The 25056-nt window shown below is 36.1% G+C and overlaps 5 protein-coding genes across 12 annotated transcripts in view; 1 reads left to right on the top strand and 4 right to left on the bottom strand.

The window, feature by feature from the left end:
• LOC107645214 (calcium-transporting ATPase 12, plasma membrane-type) lies at positions 663 to 4828 on the bottom strand. Its single transcript, XM_016349188.2, has 2 exons — positions 1015 to 4828; positions 663 to 921 (listed from the first exon to the last, which is right to left on the bottom strand). Exon 1 carries the CDS (start codon positions 4750 to 4752, stop codon positions 1561 to 1563), a length of 3192 nt encoding a protein of 1063 aa, XP_016204674.1. The 5' UTR covers positions 4753 to 4828; the 3' UTR covers positions 663 to 921; positions 1015 to 1560.
• Positions 10123 to 21019, bottom strand: LOC107645215. 6 transcript variants are annotated; one of them, XM_016349191.2, is made up of 4 exons: positions 12780 to 13817; positions 11877 to 11921; positions 11663 to 11740; positions 10123 to 11508 (listed from the first exon to the last, which is right to left on the bottom strand). In XM_016349191.2, exon 1 carries the CDS (start codon positions 13504 to 13506, stop codon positions 12859 to 12861), a length of 648 nt encoding a protein of 215 aa, XP_016204677.1. In that variant the 5' UTR covers positions 13507 to 13817; the 3' UTR covers positions 10123 to 11508; positions 11663 to 11740; positions 11877 to 11921; positions 12780 to 12858. The 6 variants fall into 6 exon arrangements, 5 of the variants coding, with proteins under 5 accessions (XP_016204677.1, XP_020959334.1, XP_020959335.1 ...); XR_002348097.1 differs by lacking the exon at positions 12780 to 13817 and adding exons at positions 20181 to 20382; positions 20526 to 21019 and having other exon boundaries at positions 10123 to 11921; XM_021103675.1 differs by having other exon boundaries at positions 10123 to 11740.
• LOC107645218 (IAA-amino acid hydrolase ILR1-like 5) lies at positions 13844 to 14671 on the top strand. The gene is made up of 2 exons (XM_016349196.2): positions 13844 to 14204; positions 14462 to 14671. Exons 1-2 carry the CDS (start codon positions 13941 to 13943, stop codon positions 14621 to 14623), a joined length of 426 nt encoding a protein of 141 aa, XP_016204682.1. The 5' UTR covers positions 13844 to 13940; the 3' UTR covers positions 14624 to 14671.
• On the bottom strand, positions 15059 to 16152 carry LOC107645216 (ESCRT-related protein CHMP1B). Its single transcript, XM_016349193.2, has one exon. The coding sequence runs from the start codon at positions 15941 to 15943 to the stop codon at positions 15332 to 15334; it is 612 nt and encodes a 203-aa protein (XP_016204679.1). The 5' UTR covers positions 15944 to 16152; the 3' UTR covers positions 15059 to 15331.
• Positions 24467 to 25056, bottom strand: part of LOC107645217 (calmodulin-like) — a 3993-nt gene continuing 3403 nt past the window's right edge. For 2 of the 3 annotated variants that reach the window (XM_016349194.2, XM_021103672.1), the window contains exon 4: positions 24467 to 24858. In XM_016349194.2, the coding sequence (XP_016204680.1) occupies positions 24724 to 24858 (135 nt within the window). In that variant the 3' untranslated portion in view covers positions 24467 to 24723. The remainder of the gene's footprint in view (positions 24859 to 25056) is intronic. The other variant, XM_021103671.1, reaches the window with a different exon arrangement.

The following is a 25056-nucleotide window of genomic DNA, read 5'->3' as shown; positions in this document are numbered from 1 at the left end:
ATTTACTATGTTAAGTGATTCAGTGAAATTTGTTAAAATATCATATCATAGTGAGTAAAGTTCAACACCGGCCTTAGAATAAGCTGCATCATTCTGTTTGGTAGGGGTGTAAGCTACCGAACCGGACTGAAAATTACCGTAAAATTGAACCGAAAATTACAATAACCAATTTGAAAATCGAAAAAATCGGTTTTTTTCTGACAAAATCGATCGATTTGGTTCGGTTTTCGGTTGGCTCGATAAAAATCGAACTGAACCGAACCGAACTGAAGATATGCTTAAATTTTAATGTTTTAACCATTTTAACCTTTAATCTAACAACAAAAATCTTCAACCTCTAACCATTTCAATGTTTTACTCTTATTATTTCAGTTTATTGACTATTTTAAACCTCTAATTATTGTGATTCATATTCTTCTCATTAAAAATTAAAAACCAAAAAAACTGACTGAACCAAATCACTGTTGGTTCGGTTCAATTCGGTTCAATTATTGTAAAAGCAACAAACCAAACGGTTGTATGTCTATAGGAACCGAACATATCAGTTCGGTTGATTTTTAGTCCAAAACCAAATCAAACCGAACCGATAACACCCCTACTGTTTGGCACTGTTAATTACTTGAGAGTTGAGCTAATAGAATTTTCAAAAAGATTAAAGAAAAGAAAACAAAAGGGAATTTCGTGATAATTCCCATCACGTTGAGTTGTTGACTTTTCACCTAGAAAACCATTGAAACTTTCTTTGCCGTCTGCACCTAAGAAACCATATTTTTATTATTATTATAACTAAAGCAAATAAATTAAACAAAGTGCCATTAGCTTCACCTAATAGAATGAATGAACGAATCATATCGATGAAGACTCTGCTTCGTTCTTTTCTCGTTGGTCCACGCTGAATACTCCCAAAATCAATTTATATTTCTGCATAACACACAAGCATATGAGTGATTAGTGGAGGGACAAAACATTTAAAGAAAGCTTTCATCAAATGTATTGCCAGAAATACATACAAACCTCATTTATTTACGTTGGGATTGGTTGTGACATCGCATCACCCTTAACGCGTTTTAGCTCTTGTTTCAATCTCGGTCAATGTGTTTAAATAGTTTAATCTAAAAATGTACCAAATTTTCATGATAATAAATGTAGTACATTTTAATCAAGATAATACAAACATCATCATTGTATAAATTTTAAAACTAACTGGTACATGAAGTCATTATTAGCGTTTAGATTTGTCATTTCAATCCTAGTTCCCACCCCCTAAATTTAACTTATTTCCAACTTGCCATAAAGTGGGTGGTGTGTGTGCTATGAGAAATCCTAAAATTCCAGGTATTTTGGAAGACTAAATATATAATATTGAGGTACTTTCTATCCACAAAAAGAGAGAATTATTTATGGATAGAAGGAGTACAAGACATACAGAAATTCAAGATCCTCTTATGATTTAAACATAAAGGATATTGAATTTCAATATGTAGTATACCTCAACATGGATTATGGATATATAGTTAGTTTCCAAGATGCTTTGGAATTTAAGATTCCTCATTCTGAAAACTAAAAAGACCGCTTAATCTTGAAGCTGAAAAATGGCTTATCTGAAACAGGAATGAACTTTACAAACCAAGCCAGTGGCCATGAAAAAGCTGCAAATAAAACACAATATCCCCATTGAATCCATGTTAATCTCTCTGTATCAGCAAACTTCCTCAGGAATTCCACCATTGCAATTTGAAGAACAATTGTAATCCCAACAATTCCAAGGAACAAGTGGTTTTTGTGAATGCCTCTGAACACATTTTGTTTCTCCATACTCCTAGAGTTGAACTCGTTGAAAACTTGGCACAGAACAAAAGTATTGAAAATTAGTGTGTTCTTTACCTTCTCATCTACATTGAATATTGCCTTCCCTTTGAATTGGAAAACCAATAAGACTGCAATCTGATACAAAGCTTGAGGTAAAAGGTTTCTCCACATAATGTTAGTGATAAGCGGCTCGGTTCGCCCCACCGGCCGTTTCTCCATTAACTCCTTTGTAGGCCGTTCCGTGGCCAGGGCCAGAGCACCTAGAGTATCCATAATGAGATTAACCCATAGAAGTTGAACTGTTGTTAAGGGAACATCACCAGCAGAAACTGCAGCTATAAAATTTATCACAAGTGCTGCAACATTCACTGTTAGTTGAAATTGGATAAATTTCTGTATATTGTTATATACACATCTTCCCCACCTTAAAACCGTTGCAACAGAATTGAAGTTGTCATCCAAGATAACAATGTCAGAACTTTCCTTGGCAACTTCAGTGCCTTGGATTCCCATAGAAAGTCCAATATCAGCTTCTTTTAGCGCAGGCGCATCGTTGGTGCCATCTCCTGTGACTGCAACTACATGGCCTTTCTTTCTTAAACATTGCACCATCAAATGTTTGTCCAAAGGAGAAGATCTCGCCATCACTCGAATATCATCTACTTTCTCCATTCTCTCTTCCTCCGTGTAGTTCCGAAATTCCTCACCTTCCACCACTTGTCCCTTGGCTACATCATCACTAAGGTCTAGTATTCCACATTCTGTTGCTATTGCCTTTGCCGTGAATAAGTTATCTCCGGTGATCATCTTGATATCAACACCTGCATACTTGCAAGTTTCCACAGCCTTCTTGACTTCCGGCCGGCATGGATCCTTAAGGCCGACGATTCCTAGCAATGTCAAGCCATCTTCTCTTAGTAGCTTATCATCGCTGTAGTCGATTTCAATGTGAGCAAAAGCAATGCATCTTAGGCTACTAGCTGCCATTCCCTGAATTATTTTCTCAATTTCATCCCGTTCTTTTTCACCAAGGGACTTCTCTGTGCCATTACAATCAATGTAGTTAGAACACATTGCAAGTATCATCTCAGCAGCACCTTTCCAATGTACATGTACTGTATTGTCACTCTTCTTCCTTACTGCTACCCCGCTTCGTTTCTTCTCCGAGTTAAACGTTTCAACATGGATGATCTCATGTTTCTGCTTTAGTCCATCCATGTCCATGCTTAAATCTGACACAGCCCACAAGAGAATAGCTTTCTCTGTAGGGCTACCAGAGATTTCAGGCCCGGATTCCGGCAAAGGCTTATATACACTGCCAGTTGTATTGAGGCCTATTCCCTGGTGGAACAATTCCACAACTCTCTTGGCCATTGCATTGGAATAATTCTCAATGATGTTTTCAAGGCCTAACCAGAACTTGTTCACTCTCATCTCATTGAGAGTCAGAGTCCCAGTTTTATCAGTGCATATAACCGTTGCCGACCCCATAGTTTCGCAAGCAGAGAGTTTCCTCACCATAGCCTGATCTGCCATCATTCTCTTCATGGAATAAGCCAAGGTGAGAGTGACAGCCAATGGCAATCCTTCAGGGATCGCCACGACCACAATGGTGACTGCAACCGCAATTATCTTCACAACAGCATTGAACACATCATTCAAATCAGTACTACCTTTCTTGAACTCTGTATAACCGTCGTCACTGCTGGTGTTTCCAGTAAAATAACGAATAAGCATTACAACAAACACAAGGAGTGCAACCGAGAGGCCTACTTTTCCTATCGATGTAGTCAAGCTATCGAGACGCGCCTGCAACGGCGTCCTCTCCTCCGTGTCACCTCTTGATACCGTGCTCATCAGCTGTCCCCACGCCGTGTTAGTTCCGACGGACGTCACCATCATTGTTGCATAACCGTCGACCACTTTGGCGCCGGACAACAAGAAAGGACTATTTAACGGCTCAATTTCGACATGATCACTCTCCCCTGTCATGCTCGATTCATCAACATGAAGGGAATGACCTGATATGAACAATCCATCAGCGGGAACTTGATCCCCAATCTTGAGTGAAACGATATCTCCCACAAGAACGTCGAAAATCGAAATCTGTTGCGGCCTTCCATTCCTCACAACATCGACCTTGATGTCACTGCTAATCTTGGACAGCTTGTGAAACTGCCTCTCCTGCCTCAAGTTGCTGACTGAGCTTACAACAACCACCAACAACACCGCCACGAATATGCTTCCACCTTCATACCAACCTTCCCCTGCACCGTGCTGTTTGATTCCAAAGCCGAGAGAAAGGCCGGCGCAAACAAGAAGGATGATTATTGTGGTGTCATTGAAGGCTTCAAGAACAAAGTGGAGGAGTCCTTTTGGCGGCGGACGAGGGTAAGTGTTGGAGCCAAAGATATCGCGACGCTTGGCAATTTCTTCTTCTTTCTCGTCAATTCCCTTCGATGGAACAGTTCCAATGATATAAGCTACAGCCTCCACGCCTCCAAAGGAAGCAAGAGAGTCCAAGCTTCTGTCCTTAACCATGTTAAGAAGCTTGGATTTATCAGCATCATCAGGAACAACCAGCAAGAAATTGTTGCAGTGAACCAGAGGCTCGATTATATCATCACGAAGAAGGAATCGATTGTGATTTCTTTTGGAGATGATCTCTTCCGCAAGGGACAGAAAGACTCTTCCAGAATAGATTTTGGTATAGGCGAAACGCCAGCGTTGTTTTGGTGAGGTTAATGGGGGAGAAGTGAGTCTGGTAAAGGAGTTGGCGAGGTCAAAGAAGAGTGGAGTAGCATTTAGATTATGGCTGCTGGAGCTCGACATGGTTATGGTTATGGTTACAGTTATGGATTGTGACAGCAGAATTAGAAATAAAAAAAAAAAGGATAAAAAGTTATAACTAACACTGCTATGAAAGAACTTCATTCTGAACATGAGATATATAAGGTCTTAAATAGGGATCTGGATGTAGATATGCTCGATAGTGTGTTAATTTCCATGTAAACTTCGCGGAACAACATGGAAAACTTCATTGTCAACTTCTGTTTATTACTTTATATGTCCAAATTATTGGACTACTTATTATTCTAGTTTTTCAAAGGGTAAAGTATATTTTTTGTTTTTGAAGTTTGACAAAAATTTTAAAAATATTTTTAAATTTTATTTTATTTCAATTTTGTCCTAAAAGTTTTTGATTTGCATCAAATATATCTTTGACGGCTAATTTTTCAAAAAATTTAAGACCAATTCAACAACAATTTCATAAGAACAACCCTCAACATAAGCAAATCAAGCATATTTTTCATGCATTATTGTTAGATTGATCTTAAATTTTTTAAAAATTTATCCTTCGAGAGTATATTTGATGCAAATCGAAAACTTTTGAGATAAAATTAAAACAAAATAAAACTTAGGAGTATTTTTAAAACTTTTACCAAATTTCATAAACAAAAAATATACTTTTCCCTTTTTAAAAAGGTAAAAACTCAGATGCAGTCGACTTCACATAAAGTTGATAGGTGAGAGCCCTTAGATGGTTTCACTGTATCTGAGTTTTCACTTTTTTAAAAACTGTTGCATCTTTGCTGGATTAAAAAAATCCAGAGGAGTATTAATTCTCATGTTTATTCACCCAAGTAATGGGGAGTCCTACCGAACATCTTAGGACTTGGGAATTGGAAAAAAAAAAAAATAATGCCAGCTAGGCAACTACACCATAGATGTGGGAAAAGGTAAGCTACAGTGTGAAAGTTCTTGTTAAGGGGATCCTCCTAACTTGTATAATATAATTACATCGTATTCGCAAAAGCCTAGGTGGTACGATGGTTTTGATCCAAATGTTCCATTTTGATCCTTTCGAATGTAATTAAAGTTTCTCAGATTCTCAGATTGATAGCATGAGTCCTGGCTGAGTCAGGATATGCGAGTAGAATTTTTCGTTCATACAGATGATAATGACAAAGTTGAGGCGACAAAAATTGCCAACCCTCAAATATTTTATACACTTTTGTTCTTAAATTACAAGAGAAAATAAAATACTAAATTTTTTAGTAAATAACCCATTTATTCAGATACGTATATCTCAAAAATCAGTCACCATCATGTATTTGTTTATTAATACATATGCAGCTATGCTGTTGCTTACTGTATGGAGTATGGACCACCAATACCATAAGACACATGATGCAAAGTAAATGACTTAATCAAATTTTGCGGCTGGTTTCAGACCGGCTACATGGGATACTTCATTACAACAAATAAGGACAGAATCTAAAATCAACTTAGCCTGGCCAGGGTCAACTAAAACAACAACAAAGTTTCCATCAAGAAAAGCACGGCTAATTTTTTTTATATTGTTTTAATATATGTGTAATACATTATTATTAGAAGATTAGGTGTTTTTTTTTATATGGTGTTTTATTCAAATCGGACCGTCTGATTTGTTTGAAGAGAAAAATAAATTACAAATCGGAGGGTCCGATTTGTTTGGAGAAAAAAATAAACTACAAATCGGAGGGTTCGTTTTGTATTTTTTATTTTTTATTTTTTTTTAAAATAAAAATCGGACGGTCCGATTTCAACATTAAAAATTTTTTAATTTTCGAATTCACAAATCGGACCGTCCGATTTGTGATTGTTTGTTTGAAAAAAAAATAAAACAAACAAATCGGTGCCTCCGATTTGTACATCCCATACCAATGTGAAACACACTTCTGCTCACAGCTTCTTGTTATACACTTCTCTCTCCCACATAAAAAATAACAAGCGGAAAAGCACCATGCTTACATGCGGGCATAGTTATCAAACCCGAACCCATATACAATTGGGTCACCCGGTTACTAGTTCAATCGGTGGATCACTGATTTATCCGGTTGACCCGGTCACAATTAAATAAAAATATAAAATTATAAAAATAAATTAGAGTTAAAAATTAAAATTTAAAATGTATGTCTTTACAAGTATATTAATAACACTACGTCAGTAAAAATAATTATCTTATATATTTAATTGTATGAATGGTTATTTAAAATAATGGATATAATAAGATAACTGTGTAAAATATTTTATAATGTCAATATATCAAAATTGAATTATGAAAATAAATAAATACAATATTATTATTGAAGAATAAAAATAATATTTTATATTATTTAAATTTTATTATTTTAATATGATATAATTATTAGTTTTTTTAAGATGATAAATGTGTGGTAAACAAAAGGTATTGGTTTATTATATATATATAATTATTAGCATACTTACTTGTAAGAGAACCACTAGCCTAGTGGATGACTCAGGCAGTACATTGAAAGGATCCAACATTGAAGCCACTTGAGTGTGCTTTTTGAAATAATACCATAAAAAGCTATTTTCTATTGTGAACCCACGAACTGATGGTGCACGTGAAGGTGCACGGGTTACATTGATCCGATCGGGTTAATTTGACCGGTTCTGTTCGAATTTGTCCGGTTCAGTGCGGATAGACTGATTTTCTATGGGTTAATTGCGGAAACGGTTAGACATTTAACCCGGACCGGTTAAGGATCCGATTCACCGATTTTTCATTGAAAGGATTCAATATCGAATCCATTGGATGCTTTTTGAAATAATACTACAAAAAGCTATCTTCTATTGTGAACCCGCGAACTGATGGTGCACGTGGAGGTGCGCGGGTTACATTGATCCGAACGAGCCAACTTGACCGGTTCTGCCCGGGTTTGTTCGGTTCAATGCGGATAGACCGGTTTTCTACGGGTTAATTGCGGAAACGGTTAGACATTTAACCCGGATCGGTTAAGGATCCGATTCACCGGTTTTCCATTGAAAGGATCCAACATCGAATCCACTGAAGTGTGCTTTTTGAAATAATACTACAAAAAGCTATCTTCTATTGTGAACCCGCGAACTAATGGTGCACGTGGAGGTGCGCGGGTTACATTGACCCGACTGGGCCAACTGGACCAATTCTGCCCGGGTTTGTCGGGTTCAGTGCAGATTAGGGGTGTGCATGGCCCGGCCCGGCCCGGTCCCGAGCACTTTAGGGGCTAATTTGATGTGATTTCATCGGGTCTAGGACCGGGTATGGGTCTCAAAAGTAGACCCGGTCATTATTTCGGGTCGGGTCCGGGTCATAGCTCGGGTCACCCGAAATCGGCCCGGTGGCCCGGTCATCATACACAATTAATAAAAGTGTATAGGTTTCATCGGGTCTAGGGTCGGGTTTGGATCTAACAAATAAACCCGGTATATATTTCGGGTCGGGTCTGGGTCACATCAAACCCGGTTTCACCCGGCCCATACACACCTCTAGTGCGGATAGACCGGTTTTTTACGGGTTAATGCGAAAACAGTTAGACATTTAACCCAGACCGATTAAGGATCTGGTTCATCAGTTTTTCGGTCAAACTGTCCAGTCCGGATTTGATAACTATGCATGCGGTTATATGTTTAATTTTAATCCATTACTCAGAATCTATAAATGTTTGTGCAGACCACACGCCAAATCTTGACAAGTTACCAACACATTATTTATATTTAGATTTTAGAGTGTAGACCAACCTTGTGGTTTTCCTCCTTCCAATTTGCTTCTAAACTTATTCAGTGTCACAGGGTATGGTATGGTTAGGTTTATATTTTCTTCGTACTTTCCAACTGTGACGAACAAGAGAGGGAGCAGGTTTCATACGTACGTTGATAACGCCAATGGAAAAGGTGTTAGTGGTCAATCACGCCCCATGAATCGTGCTTCTATTTCTTTCTCGTCATTAACATTGGAAACTACCTAGTAACTTCGTCAGTCGTAACAGTGTTGACTTTTCATATGTTGACCCATACCTATCAAATGAAACTTTCCGGTAATTTTGGGAAATATGATATTTGGACGGTAAAAATTCAGGTGCAGTCGACTTAACGTGAAGTTGATAGCTGAGAGTCATTTGATGAAAATTTAGTCAAATCAGTCAAATCATCTAACGGTTTTCAGCTATTAACTTCACATGAAATCGACTTAACATGAAGTCAACTGCACCTGAGTTTCCATCTATTTGGATTTTGGACCCTATAAGTTTTAAGAGTAAACAATTATGAGAATTTTAGTACTAAAATATGAATCACAATAAAATTTAAGTGTGATAAAATGATTATTAATTTAAATAATTCATCCCTTAGGTTCGATTTGATAAAATTCTTTTAAAAAGATATTTATACTTTTAAAAAACACACAAACACCTCACTCTATGTTCAGTAAATTAAAAAACAATCATATACTTATTAAAATTTACTAAATATAAATATTGTAATTTTTGAGTGTCAAAATTTTATCAAAATGGCCTTTTAAGTAGGGTGTTCGCAGTGCGGTTTAGATCGGTTTTGAGTAAAAAACTCATCCGATCCGAACACTAATTTTATTTGCGGTGCGGTTTGAATTGGATGCTTTTAAAAAAAAATTCAATCTGATCCGATCTAATTTCAAGCGGTTTGGATTGGATTGGATTTGCGGTTTTATAAATTAAAAAAAATTAAATACATATAACAAGTCTCAACATCAAATTTTAAGTAATCAACAATGACATAACAAGTCTCAACAATATATTAAAAAGCCAACGATAACATAACAATAGAAATAAAATTATAGGTTAGTTAAAATAAATAAATAAATAAATAATATTTTGAACATAAAATATTTATTAAATAATAATAATATATGAATAATATAAAAATGTATAAACAATTGAACATGTTATAAATATAATTGTAAATATAATAATAAAATAATAATATTATAACACATTGTGCAGTTTGGATTAGATTGGATCAGTTATGAAAAGTAGATCCGAAATTCGATCCGATCCAACGGTTTGTAAAAAATAGAATCCAATCAAATCCGAATTAGTACGGTTTTAATCGGTTTTCGATTTAGATTGGATTAGATGAGCGGTTTAATTTGAATTGAACACCCCTACTTTTAAGTAGTGTGAAATAACATTCTTTTGAATTAGAATGGAGAAGTGAACTCAACTGGGCCCTAAAAGCATTATAAATTCCTGGAGGGCCATCACTGAAACTTCGCAGCACCTTCCAAGTCGACAGCCCTGAAAGATGTGAAGGCAATTCGTTCATTAAAAATAAAAGAAAAAGATGTGAAGGCAAGTAGGCAACCCTTTCCACAATGACCAAGTCTTTGTTTTAATAATTGTAGGGCACATCATAAACCGTTAATTTCAGCAACTGAGTCGCCCAGGAAGTAGCGCAATTAAATTTATAGAAATTTGCATAAAAATACTAACTACTAGCACAAAAGAAATATTTTTTTCTAATCAATCCTCTATATAGGGCATTTGAAGTATAAGCAAAATGAACATTGTTGTTTCTGGCCATTTTGTCTTAAAATTTTACAATCATCTCATTGTCTCCATTATCCACCGAGAATCAACTTCAGAAATTTTCCATGGCTCTATGTTTCCCACCTAGTACTCCTACTAACCACACACTTAAATCTCAACTTAATTTCTCTCTCACACCAATGGACAAATGTTTGGAAGTTGGCAAGAAAAGTAAAGAATTTTGGGGAGAAATGCGTATTTTTCTTCGTTCTTTAGGAAGATTCAATAAACGAGTAATGAAGGAATAAACAAAAATAAGATATTATACACATTTAAATAACTTATAGACTACCATGTTGAATTGAACTTTGTCTTTAAAGGGAAAAGTGAGTCTAAAACCCCTAAAGTATTTCATTTCTCCATCCTCTAACAACCACCGTAAGATTAATTATGGAGAAATTGCTTGCCAAATGCCCCTCTTTTTCTAGCACCAATAAACAAATTCACATAATATCAACAAAAGTGTAGCAACAAGCAAAACACAGGAAAATCTTAGCTAAATATAAAATAATATGTTAGGGAGCTACTTCTGTGTGAGAGCAAAGGTTCAAGGGGAGTTACTTCCTCCTTTTTTGATGTTTCCATGAGCAAACACAAACACATCAAACACAAATAGATAAGATTAGAAGGTAACAGTTGATATAGCCCCATTTGAAGCAAGGCAAGGAGGAACAAACAAAAATATGTACTTTAAGATAGAATAGGTCAACAAAACAGGCCTCGATCTACAATGTGTGGCACTCACAATTGGTGTATGAGGGTATGACATAGAACAGAAGTTTAAATTTCACTCTGGACTGCATCGGTTGAATTAAGTCAGCAAAGATTTGGCCATAACAAGCAGAACAAACAGAAGGTACCACCCTGTCCCAATTGATATACTTACATGATAAACCTGAGACTTCAACCCACTTGTCTCTAAACATTTGAGCTATTCCAAAGTAGCTTAGAGGAAACATATTTTAACATCTCCATTAAAACCACTAGCGTCCAATAGGCACCACTTATTGGACCGCTTTGAATTTTTTATATCATACGACAAACACAAAAAGAATTATAGCTCAATGGTTAAAGAATCCGTAAGGAGTGTAACTTGAAGGGATCAAGTTCGACAACCACTTCAGAATTATAGTACAAAATAAAATTGTGAGAGAGACCAAACAAAGTTAATAAACACAAACACCCTCAATCCTCTAGATAATAGGTATAGATAATCATCATACAAGCAGAAGCAAACTAGAGACGGTACCAATAATTTTGACTCAACGAGTTAATCCAACTATTTAGATTGAACATACTCTTCATAATCCTTCAACATCAGAACCCAAACATGCAAAACAACGAGAAAAATAAAATAAAATAAAATAAAATAAAGGGGAAATATATTGTGGTTGAACCGTAGAACTCATAGTAAAAAGCTAGCTGAACATTAAAAAAAGAATGGTATGGTAAAAGGGAAAAACCTAGTGGATTTAGTTATCAGATTAAATTGATGTAGACTCCAGAATTCAAAGGCTAGCTTCTAACTGAACAGGTGACATCTACAAAACCTTATACAGTTAACAATAGATAGGACTAAAGTGCATTTTCTGGTCATGACTCCATGACCATAAAACATGTTTGTGTATTAACCATCAAAGAAAATTCCAAAACAGTTTTAAAATAAGAGTGTAAAACCTGAATACTTGATCAAGCTTTGCGAGATGGCAACAACCTGAACTTCTGCACAAGCCAACGAAGGAATAAGTTACTACAAATCCAAGTGCTTCTTAAGATCTTCTACAATCTAGTCAGACAATAAAACTCAAAAGTTGTACTCAGAACAGCGTTATGTTAACTGCCTAAGCAAGGCATAAAAAAATACTCTACTCCAATACATTTGAATTTTGATATTTCATGCATATGAATGCTAGGAATGGTGAAAGGCATTTGTCAAAAAGTTGCTGAATACGATTTCTTTCTATGTAAATGGAAACCACAAAATAGTGTCTAGGACTGTGAAAGATAATACCACTCATTGCATGAGATTGATTTAATGCAAATAAATGAACAAAGGGTGCTCATAGTGCACTGCTATAACAACAAGAATAACAAATTAATAGCCTATACTTCATCACTAAAATGCTTCCTCTCACTCTCACATCCTTATAATTGAGTGAGGACTCACCTCTCTTTTCACATATCTTTCAAATATTTTATGATAGAAAGATTCTTTGTAGATTTTGTTTTCTTTTGTAAATGAGTTGTAAATATTGTGGAGTTTTCCAACTTTTCAGTAATTTTTTCTCCATTTTCCTAGAGTTCTTTTAAAGAACACCAGATTTGACAATTATTCCTGGAATTTCACGGTTCATGCTAGACATTTCAAGTAAATGATGCCCAATGTAAACATATAAATAGAATAACCATGACAGTGGAGATCTTAGATTCTAAGGATTCCTACATCTCCCATTCTCCATTGTGCTTACACCACAAACACGCATATCGACATACATATACTAGCATGAAAACACATCTCAAAGGCAACCGGGATATCTTAATCCAATAAATAGGATCAAAGTCAAGGGTTGGAAATGCTACCTCCTGCATTAAACAATATTACAAAACATGCATTTGACAAAACCATGCTGGATGTGCTTCCTCTTTCAAAATCCAAGTTTCAGTTTTCAACACTTTGTTCCTGCTCACCCAAAATACACTTCACACAATCATCATATCTCGCCAACTCACCAGCCCTGCGATTTGTCACTCCCAATTCAGCATCAAAACCCAGTGCACTGATCACCCGAAACGTCCTCTCCGGCAATGACGCCCAGTGAATCAATCTCCCAGCTCGCTTCGAATCAAAACCCCTTTCCTTGACCCTAATCCGCGCGTCCCTGAAAGGAACCAAGCACTTGTCTTTTGCAAACTCAACACACTTCTCCTTAGCTTCAGCGAAGCAATTCGCCATCTCACGCTCCTCGCAGAGCTCTCGCTCCTTCAAATCGGAGGGTTTGGAACCAAGCAGAGCCTTCCACCATGGAGGCTTGCACCGGCTGGAGGAACTGATGGCGCACCCGATCCTCGCCCCTTCCTCGCACTGCTGAACAATCTTGAGCTCGCAGGATCTGTACGCGGAGGCCCAGGCACGCGCGTCGCGGAAAGCCAAGACGTTCGGGCCCAACGACGGGTGGTCCGATGGGCCCGCGGGTAACGGGCCTCGGAGCAACGGGATGGGGCGGTCGAAGGTGATGACTGTTGAGGAAGCCGAGTAGTCGTCGAGATTGTTGGCTGAAGGTGAATCCCTTGCCGCTGCTGTTGGCATTGAGAGGTTTAGGGTTCGGATGGTTTTGGATTTGGGGATAAGAGGTGAAAAAATAGGAACTCAAATTATGAATGCAGATAAACTTAAATTCAGGGTTTGGTGAACAATGTCTGTGTGTGTGTGGCATTAACAATGGATCAGTTCGAGAAGCAGAATTTGTTAATGGTAAGTAAGTTGAACTTAAACACAAAAGGCCTCTCCTAATATATTTTATTCCTTTTTCCACTCCTCCACTGGGAATTTGAAATTCTATGTGGTGTTTGATGATATCAAAGGGTTTAGTTAGTCAGTCCCACATCGGGAAACGATCAGAGATTTATCATAGTTATATATTTCGAATCCTCTGGGTAAGTGTAACTGGATCACAGGTTAACGTGGTTGGGCCATAGCAATGTGCATGGCTCAGGAAAGTCCCCGGGCCAATTTCTGCAGAGATGCAGGCTCGGCAACGAGTAACCTTCGCGCTGGCAGATTGGCTGAGACAAGTGTGGAGCCATCAATTTGTCGCCGAAGCACCTGGCCAAACTTACAGTGATCCGCGTAGGTCATCAAAGTGCTGCGACCAACAGAACGGGGCTTACAACCTTGTGATCCACCATTTTTTACAAGTTGCGTTAACAAGTATTATTGCCTTCATAGGAACAAAAAAGCCTCTTTTTGTTGTAATTATAGCCGACATGGTTGCTCTCCCTATGCAGGTTCTCAACTAGACTAGTAGCTTTCATCTCTTAGTCTCTCTCTCATATCTTTGCTCACCATGTGTTTGTTGAATGGTTTTGACGTCAACAATTTTTCCTTTTTTTGGGGGGAAAAAAAAAAGAGGATTATGAATTTTATCCGGGTTTGTCCTTCCTTTTTTGGGCCAAAAACGTCTTCAAGTTTTAGTCAAAATCAAGTCGTCGTCTTTTCCAATTATATTCGTTGTTTTTTTATGTTTGGGATATGTGTACCTTAGGAACTGGTGGAATGGGAGCACACGACTAAAGTGCAAGGGAAGATGCATGCATGCGGTCATGATGCTCATGTTGCTATGCTTCTCAGTGCTGCAAAGATCCTCAAAGAGCATGAAAAAGATATCCAAGTGTTTGTTTTGATCCTTCTTTTTTCTTCTAAATAATTATATGTGTTGTTGATATTTTTCATATCAGTTACAATGTTTGTGTGGTCATTATTCTCCAGTTTGCCATCTTCTCAATCTCAAGAATGTTTGTGGCTCTGCTGTTGAAGTTACTGTCTTTTATATAATGCATATGTAAAAAAGTCAAAATATGGTTGTGTTAAATATTCATGCCAAGATTGCTACAACCATTCTATTAATACATCCGTGATTGTTGTCGAAGAGAATCCTCTACCAAGATCCAAGAAACCAAGATGGGAGAATAACAACAACAATAAGTGTGGTGGTTCTTCATCCAACATCAACTTCCAGCAGCCGAATTCGTCAACTCCCTATCATTGCATTTTCTCTTTTAACAGATTTCCATTTTTATATCATCAATGAGAAACAACTTTCATAAATGCTATTGCAACAAAAACTAATACGAGCATTATATCATCAACATGCCTATCGGGCATATCAATCAAGCAAATTTTGAACATAAAAGCTAAGTCCGCATAATAAAACAGCAATAAGATTTTAGGAACAAAATTCAGAAAAATATACACAAACCACTCCTCTCGTTCATTCTCAACAACGTTCAGTACCAACAATCATGATCATCAACATTATTTAGTTCTAGTAATAGTAACGATAATCAACAATATAGCTTATGTAACACTGCATTCACAAAACGATTCTTCCAACCGTTCTTCAAAAAATCATAAGTTAACCTCTAGCCTTGAGCTCGGCAAGGCGCCTGGAGAGGTCGTCCTCGTCGACCTTCTCGGTCTCCTTGGCCGGCACGGCGTGCGCTGCCGGCTGAGGGAGTCCGACGGAGACCTCAAGGCCGTAATCGTCGGCGACCTGTTGCATGAGACTGTTGACCTCTCCCTCCGGCGTGGAAAGCGACGTGGATCCAGCCATGGAGCTTTCCATGAACTCAGCCTGGACCTCCATGTTGACGAACTGCTTCTCGAACTGATCCATCGTCTCCGACATCTTCTGAAGGTTTCCGGTGTTGAGCGATGACTCGAGGGACTTGACGATGTTCCCCATGGACTTGCTTATGGTGGACATCTTGGCCTGCGTGTCGAGGCGAGCGACGACGGCGTCTAGGCGCGATGCAAGGCGGAGGTAGTTCATCTGTTCGGTGCGCTTGCGGATGGCGTTCTCCGCGTAGATTCGAGCGCCGTCCATGTTTCCTTTCTCGATGGCCTTCTTGACCTTGAGCTTCTCCGATTTCTCTTCCTTCTCGCACTTTCGCGCCTGGCGCTGTAGCGATTTCGAGGTGAATTTGAGTTCCATGACCTGGTTCATCAGCTTCTCCGTGTTCCCCATGATGATTGATTCGATTCAGCGCTTCCAAAATGGGATTACCTAGGGTTTTTTCAGAGACAAAATTGGGAAATTTTGAAACAACGGGCAGAAAAAAATAATAGAAGATAGAGAATATGAATTTGGAAGAAAAGTTGTATTGTGCTGTTTAGTGTGGAAACAGGGAAAGTGTTTAGCATTTACCACACGGTTTGGGCTTCTTCTTCGATACTTCTTTTTTTTTTTATTATTCTTCTAAGACTCGCACACGGCCCATTTATTTATTCGAACATGAACCCTAAACCTAAGGATCAGGTGGAAGAGTTTAAAAATTTTGTTAACACTAACCGTGTAATGGACCTTGATCTAAAGGGGAATAAATTCACATGGTTTAGTAATTCTAGAGGTGGTTTTATAACTATGGAAAGATTGGACAGAGCGCTGGTCAATTGGAGATGAAGAGAAATGTTTCAACACGCCACTTTAGAAGCCCTCCCAACTATTAGCTCTGACCACTGCTCTTTAGTACTTAACCTTAATCCGGTTAAAAAAGTAAACAAGTGTTTTAGATATGAAGCGTTTTGGGACGACCACGAGAAATGTAAAGAAGTTATTCAAAAAGGATGGAATAGGATAAGTGCGCATAGATATAACTGGAATAGTTTTACTCAAAAAATTAAGCATTGTAAAGAGGATTTAAAAAGATGGAGTAGGAAAACCTTTGCGAGGGCTGATTTGAAAATAGTTGTTAAAGGAAAGGCTAAAGGAGTTACAAAACTCCGAGTTCACAGAAGATCAGCAACATAGCATAGCACAGATTAGGGATAAGATTAGTAAACTGTGGATGCAAGAAGAGAAATATTGGGGCGCAAGATCTAGACTTAAATGGCTTAAGTGGGGCGACAAAAACACATCTTTCTTTCACGCCACAACTATTCAAAGAAGAGATAAGAATAGAATTGACAGAATTAAGAATGATGAAGGGCAATGGATTCAAGGAAAAACTGAGATTTTGAGTTTAGTAGAAGATTACTTTTCAAGATTATTCAAAGCCTCTGATAAGGTGAATATGGAAGAGTGCATCAAGAAAATTCCTAAAAAAGTAACAGATGAGATGAATAAATACCTTATGGAGGATATAAGTGATGAAGAGATTAAGAAAGCTGTTTTCAGTATGGGTGGTATGAAAGCACCAGGTCCGGATGGCCTCAATGGTAGATTTTATCAAAAGCACCGGTCAATTGGAGATGGAGGAAAATGTTTCAACACGTCATTTTATAAGCCCTCCCAACTATTAGCTCTGACCACTGCTCTTTAGTACTTAACCTTAATCCGGTTAAAAAAGTAAACAAGTGTTTTAGATATGAAGCGTTTTGGGACGACCACGAGAAATGTAAAGAAGTTATTCAAAAAGGATGGAATAGGATAAGTGCGCATAGATATAACTGGAATAGTTTTACTCAAAAAATTAAGCATTGTAAAGAGGATTTAAAAAGATGGAGTAGGAAAACCTTTGCGAGGGCTGATTTGAAAATAGTTGTTAAAGGAAAGGCTAAAGGAGTTACAAAACTCCGAGTTCACAGAAGATCAGCAACATAGCATAACACAGATTAGGGATTAGATTAGTAAACTGTGGATGCAAGAAGAGAAATATTGGGGCGTAAGATCTATACTTAAATGGCTTAAGTGGGGCGACAAAAACACATCTTTCTTTCACGCCACAACTATTCAAATAAGAGATAGGAATAGAATTGACAGAATTAAGAATGATGAAGGGCAATGGATTCAAGGAAAAACTGAGATTTTGAGTTTAGTAGAAGATTACTTTTCAAGATTATTCAAAGCCTCTGATAAGGTGAATATGGAAGAGTGCATCAAGAAAATTCCTAAAAAAGTAACAGATGAGATGAATAAATACCTTATGGAGGATATAAGTGATGAAGAGATTAAGAAAGCTGTTTTCAGTATGGGTGGTATGAAAGCACCAGGTCCGGATGGCCTCAATGGTAGGTTTTATCAAAAGCATTGGAATATTATTAAGAGGGATGTTTGTGAAGTGGTGAGAAATTTTTTTGTTGATGGAGTTATGCCGGATGATATTCGTGAAACCACCCTAGTTTTAATCCCTAAAATTAAGAATCCAGAAAACCTAAATCATCTTAGACATATTAGTTGTTGTAACTTTATTTATAAAATTATATCCAGGATTTTAGTGTTAATATTGAGATATTTTTTAGGAAATATTGTATCTCCGATACAAAGTACTTTTGTAGGGGGAAGACTTATTCAGGATAATATTATTATAGTACAAGAGGCTTTTCATAAAATAGATAGAAAAGGAAAAAATGCTGTCAATATGCTAGCCATTAAACTAGATATGAATAAGACTTACGATAGACTCGAATGGAGCTTTTTGGAAGAGGTGCTCAAAGCTTTTGGTTTTGAAGTGAAATGAATTAAGTTGGTAATGAGTTGTGTGAGGAGTGCAAACTATAGGATTAAAATTAATGGAAAGTTATCAAAAAAGATAGTTCCACAAAGAGGTTTAAGACTGGGAGATCCTTTATCTCCATATCTGTTTATCATTGTTGCATAAGTGTTTTTGATGAATGAGGCCCAGAACCAGAATATTATCTCAAGAATAAAATTAGCTTCTAATGCTCCTTTATTAACGCATTTACTTTTTGCAGATGACTGTATTATTTTTGCAGAGGCTAATGAAGAGGAGGTATATCAGATTATTCAAATCCTTAATTGTTATACAGAAGTCTCGGACCAGAAGATAAATCTTTAGAAGTCGGAAATTTCTTTTGGCAATGCTATCCCAATCCAGACAAGGGTAAATATAAAAGAAATTTTGGGAATTTCAACTTGGGAAAATTCGGAAAAATACCTTGGCTTACCAGCAAAATGGGGAAGATCTAAAAACCAAGCTTTAGCATGGATAGAGGAGAGAATAGATAACAAAATTAAGGGCTGGAAAGAAAACCTTTTGAATCAGGCAGGAAAAGATGTGCTAATTAAGGCAGTTATACAGGCAATACCGTCATATGCTATGAGCATAGTAAAGTTTCCTAAGAATTTTTGTAATCGACTGAGTGCAAAAATCGCTAGGTTTTGGTGGTCAAATCAAGGAAAAGGAAGGGGGTATACATTGGAAAAGTTGGAAAAAAATAACGACAGAAAAATTTGATGGAGGATTAGGCTTCAAGGACTTGGAGGTACATAATTTAGCTTATTTGGCTAAGCAAGCTTGGAGAATTATCAATAATCCGGATGCAACTTGGGTAAAAATTCTCAAAGCTCTTTATTTTTCGAATGGCAATTTTTGGGAAGCTAAGAGGAGTAAGGAGGCTTCGTGGGTTTGGAACAGTATTTTGGAAGGGAGAGACTTTTTGAGAAGGAAAGGTTGCTGGAGCATTGGTGATGGATCAGAGGTGAATGTATGGGCCGAGAATTGGATAGAAGGAAGTGGGAGATTAGAACTCCCAATTGGAGAAAGAAACATAAAGGTGAAGGAACTCCTGTTAGAGGGAGAAGGCTGGAATGTGAGAAAAATTCAGAGCATCTTTCCGAATCAGGTTGGTGAGAGAATCATGAAGACACCAATAAACCTAATAAATAAGCAAGATAGTCTGATCTAGCCATATAAGACAAACGGAGAATATACGGTGAAAACGGGGTATCATCTAGCAAGGGCAGAGAAGATAACTCAAGCTCGAAATCAGGCATCATCAAGTACAGATCTGAAGAAGTTATGGAGACGATTTGGGAATGCATATTCCCCAAAAATTGAAAATATTCCTTTGGAAGGCTTGTCATAATATTTTGGCTATGAACTATAATCTATTTATAAGGAAAATTGTCAAAAATTCTACCTGTAGCATTTGTCAAGAGGCAGAAGAGACAGTGGAATATGCACTATTATTATGCCCATGGACTAGAGCAGTGTGGTTTGGATCCCAGATTCAATGTTCTCCCACCCCTAATAATGTCACATCTTTCACGAAGTGGTTACTAGCAATAGTCAATAGATTGAAGGCTGATGATGGGTATGGAATACAGAGTAGGATCAACAGCTTGGCTTTCATAAGTTGTCTATTTGAAAAGCTAGGAACTCTTTTATATTTCAACATAAACAGCTCAGCCCAAAGACAACAATTATTACGACAACCAGCAAAGAAGCAGAATTCAGGCAATCAACAGAGCAGAAAGAAAAAGTAAAAGAAGTAGCAAATAACAGACACAGGAAACAAATTACCTGGAGGCCACTGCCAGATGGTTGGATGAAGATTAGCATTGATGCAGCTTTTGATAAAGAAACTGGTCAAGCAGCATCGGCAGCAGTGATAAGGAACTGTGATAGTAAAGTTCTATATGGATCTACAATGAACTTCAAAACAATATCTCCATTAGCTGCTGAAGCTCATGCCATGAGGGACGCCGTGATTCTTTCTAAAAATCTGCAATTAGGGAGATGTTTAATTGAGACAGATAGTTTAGTACTAGTCCAAACAATTAAATCAAGAAACAAGTTTTGGGAGATTGATGCAGTGTTAAAGGACATATTCGAACTGATAAATAACCAGTCAGAAGTTGGTCTAACCTGGACCCCAAAGAAGGGTAATGAATTGGCACATAAAGTGACAGAAATGGCTTCTTTGAGAGTTTTGGGGCGATAATGGTATGTGAGACCTCCAAAGGAGTTAGCAAGAATCATCAAGAGAGATGAAAGGGAAGCTGCAAGTGTCAAAAGGAAGAATTTACAGGCCCAATGCAATGTCCAAATGGAATTCAGAATTTCGGAGGAGATCAGAGGTTGATAGAATGGACAACAAGAAGATCGCCGGTGAACCATGGCTGCGGCCTTGTGTGCTTCTCCTCCTTCCTTTGTGGCGAACCTTCGTGCGGAGGAGACGCCAACAGAGAAACCTATTTGGACTTGACCCGATTGCACTTATGCTTGATCCAAATCATTAATTAAATGGAAGAAGGAGCTTGTAATATGTTCGTTGCAACAAGGGGAGATATCAATAACAATGGGAGCATCTTACAGCAACTTGCAGTGGCGTTGAAGTGGAGAAGAATTAGTTTAGGATCTTGGGTTGGGTGGGTCGGGGTTCGGGTAGGGTTTCTGGGCTTAGCCCAAGACAAAAAAAGGGTCCGTGGTTAGCTCGGTTAGAATTCCATCTTGTGTATCCAAAAATTTATTAGACAACGAAAAATTTAAAATAAGATTTCGATTCGCGACGAATTAATTCTTAGTTTGTCGAATTAGAAGATATCGTGAGAACAAAAAAAAAGGGTACATCGCAAGGTTGTATACATATATTGAGCTTGAAAATATTATTACAATGATGTAACTAATAGTCCGACATCATGGTTTAGCTTAAGTATTGTTTAAGTTAGTTATTGTCCAAAAAAATAATATGCACTTATGGTGTTCAGAAAATTATATTAAGTATTTTGAGCAAACTGAGTATAAGTTAAAAGTAGATAGGAAGGAAGGAATAGCAAGTTCAAAAAAAGTATCGGTAATTATAAAAATAACAAAAGTTGCTAGTTTAGGAATCATGAGTAATATGTAATATGTTATGTTGTTATTAAAAAATTGAGAAAGTATGAGAAGCCAATAGAATATTTATATAATGTGTACAATGGAGGTTTAAGGAGTATTAGAGATATAATCATTAGTGTTACATTTTTCCATCAGTTGAAGCTTTTGGAATGAGTGGTATCATGACATGGTATTAAAGTGCTAGATCTGAAAGGTCAAGAGTTCAATCCTTAGTGAACCCCAAAATCAGTTTAAGCTTTTGGAAAGATGTTTATTATCGCTAGTACTCACATGGTTATTCTAGATAGTGTATGAAATCTCACATGGTTATTCTAGATAGTGTATGAAATTTAAATAATTAAATATGACTATAATGATATCATGAATGGTTGAACTTGTACAGAAAAAGGTGTCAAGCATGAAGTAATAACTGTTTACAATTTAGAGAGAAAGCTTAGAGTCCTGCCAATTCTAAATCTATGAATATGTTGATTGTTTAGACATTGTTAAAAAAAGAAATAAAGTGCTAGTAATTTACGTCTATTTTAGAATAATATATCAAGTACTACAAGCAAAGAGAGCATAATATAAATTTGAAGGAAAGAAAAGAACATATTTAAAAGAAGGAATTAGTGATTATGAAACTAAAAATAATGCAAAATAAGAGGATAAACTTTAATAATGTAGTTTTAATTGACATTTTTGTATAGATTTTGAGTTCAATAATGTCTGTTGTCTAAATATTTTTTATTTAAACTTGTACATTTGGTTGAAAACAATTTAAGATATAAACAATTAAACATATACAACAATAATTTAGAAAAACAAATAAGCAATTATTGATAAAAAGGTCTAATCTAAAGGTTGGTCTTTACTATTCACCCGACCTTCTCAAAGAAGTCGGGTTCGACATAAACTGACAGATAACACTTATTCAAATAAGTAACTGCCCCATAAAATCTCTCATCCACTTCTAGAAGAGATATCTCAACAACCCTAGGGATGGTTATCCACCTTCAGAAGTGGAACGATTCCAACGTTGGTTATTGGATCATCACCTATAAATATACTGACACACTCAAGTAAACCAAAGTTTCAATACTCTCTAAACCTGCTTATCCCCTTGCTAACTTAGGCATCAGAGTGTCTTTGCAGGTACCACCCCCCATTCTGTCAAATACTCACAACTCGGACGGCAGTTTTTAAAAGCAAACCAAGTCGAAAACCATCTCCTTTCCCAATATTTAAGCTTCTCATTCAAGTCCAACCATCCGATTTTAGGAAAGTCTCAAAACAGTTTTATTCTATTTTCTGATGAAACTTATGTTACTCCAATTGAAAAAAAATAGTTTACTTTAATTTTTGTTATGATTAATAAAAAATTAGTTTATTTTAAATTATTTTATTAAAGTTTATTTAATTTTATTTTAATTTATTTTATTTTTCTTTAATTTTTTTTAGTATAGTTTATTGGTACACAATTTGTTAGGTTATGAATAGATCTCATATAAATTAGATTGGATTGACCATATTGTTAATATACTTTGACAACTGGTATAACATCTAATTATGTTTTTTATGTGTTTAAAATTTGTATTATTAGTTGGAGCCTCAATTTTAATTATGACTTTTTTGTTATGGTGCTCAGGTCTTATAGACGAGAAGAAATTATTAGTGCAGCTAAACAAAGAGATCATGACACACTCCAGACATGCTAGATATTTGAGAATGTAACCTATATGATATGATTGAATGGGACCATAACTTGGCATTAGTTTTCGCTTTAATCGAGAAATTATGTCTTAAATCCCATATTTTTCACCTGTCTTGTAGGGAGATTACCATATCCTATAAGACGTGGCATATCAGCTAGGACTGAATATTGATGGAGATTCTGTGAGCAGCTGCATCAGTTTATGAAAGAAGTTCTACGAGAAACATTCTATTGAGAACTTTTCTGTTAGGATCTATACCAAACTCAATGACAAACAGACACAAAAACAAGTGGATTGTTAACCTTTTATGGTTTTGAGATACGATATATAGGCAATTGGAGGTAGAGCTGCCAAAGGAGTATCTGATGCAGTACACCAGATGATCCATCATGTAGATCATTTAAGAGGTATTCATGTCCTTTTTTATTCTATTTATTATTGTACGGTCAGAAATAACAAGCTGTGTCAGCATAAGTTGTGCGTTTGTAAAGTAGTTAATCTCCTCCTTCTCCTCATAAAAAATTTTCATAGATTCAGTCTCTATACCTTCACCATTAGGATTAATTTAATAGGGATTCATTATTAAGTTTCTGATCGTAAAATTCTCACGACTTTAAAATTTACTTGTAACATCACATTATTAGAATCTTCAGCATTTGATCCCTCTTAACTACTATTAGATCATATATTAAGTTAACTATTAACCTTTCAAAATTTACTTGTAACATCACATTATTAAAATCTTCAGCATTTAATTCCTCTTAACTACTATCAGATCATATATTAAGTTAACTATCAACCTTTTAATATTCGTTCTGGCTATTTCACTTGAAGAGATACTATTATCAATATCCACAAAAGTCCCTTCACATAAGTTAGTCAGAAAAATAAATTAAATAACTCTAAGAGGTGTACATTTGTTCAACGACTGTGTCAACTTCTGATTAAACATATATCCTCATCAGCATATAATTGATATCTAAATTTCAAATTTTTATGCAATAATATGTCACTCAAAATAATTTATCTTTTAATTTTGAGAAAATATTGAAATATATTTTTTTTTAATCTAGATATTCACATATATGATCTGTATATATCGTAATATTTTTATTCTGTTTATATGTGACAATAATACTTGAAAAAGAAAAAAAAAGGTTTAGATTGTTTTTGAAGTTTATTTGGGGGATAATTGTTGTACAAAACTCTGTTTATTATTATTTGACATGTAATAATCTGAATTATTAATAACGCGTAATCCATTTCTTAAATACGTGTGAAATTTTATATTATTGAAAAGCTTAACGAAAACTCTTAACTTCTTAAATGGTACTACATTTATCAACATAGGAGAAATATCTATACAATAATTGTACTATGCTCATTTCTTTTTTTCAAATTTTCTCTTCAACTTTTACATTTTTCTCATAATAGAAAATACAAAATTTGCTATTTAAAAATACATTATTTCTCCTACTATATATCTATGTTTATGTTTTCCTATCTCTATATTTATGTGATAAATGAGATGATCAATGAAGCATCATGACACTTGCAAATTCTTCATAGCTAACTTGACCATCTCCATCCAAATCTGCCTCTCTAATCATTTGTTCAGCCTCTTCATCTGTCAACCTCTCTCCCATATTCATCATTACTTGTCTCAGCTGTAAAGCATCAAAACTAGTTTCTCAGTGATCCATGATAATCTCCACTTTGTTATCATAGTATCCGTTTTCCACTAATTTAGGTTATCACATATTATTTTTTAATAATAAAAAAAAAGTGTAAAAATAGCTTTAACATTTTGAACTAATCCCATATAACTATCTTTTTTTCTCTAAAGATTCAAAGAAACAATACAA

The sequence above is a fragment of the Arachis ipaensis genome, chromosome B06, assembly GCF_000816755.2.
Source record: "Arachis ipaensis cultivar K30076 chromosome B06, Araip1.1, whole genome shotgun sequence".
Classification (NCBI taxonomy): Eukaryota; Viridiplantae; Streptophyta; class Magnoliopsida; order Fabales; family Fabaceae; genus Arachis; species Arachis ipaensis.
This window is presented reverse-complemented; position numbering and strand designations above follow the sequence as displayed.

What these genes read in the sequence shown, in the direction of transcription:
- LOC107645214 (XM_016349188.2), bottom strand. Translation starts at nt 4,752, where the DNA reads ATGTTCAGAATGAAGTTCTTTCATAGCAGTGTTAGTTATAACTTTTTA.
- LOC107645215 (XM_021103675.1), bottom strand. Translation starts at nt 13,506, where the DNA reads ATGCCAACAGCAGCGGCAAGGGATTCACCTTCAGCCAACAATCTCGAC.
- LOC107645218 (XM_016349196.2), top strand. Translation starts at nt 13,941, where the DNA reads ATGCAGGCTCGGCAACGAGTAACCTTCGCGCTGGCAGATTGGCTGAGA. An exon ending in TGGTTGCTCTCCCTATGCAG is followed by an intron (nt 14,205 to 14,461) that starts GTTCTCAACTAG and finishes TGTGTACCTTAG; the next exon opens with GAACTGGTGGAATGGGAGCA.
- LOC107645216 (XM_016349193.2), bottom strand. Translation starts at nt 15,943, where the DNA reads ATGGGGAACACGGAGAAGCTGATGAACCAGGTCATGGAACTCAAATTC.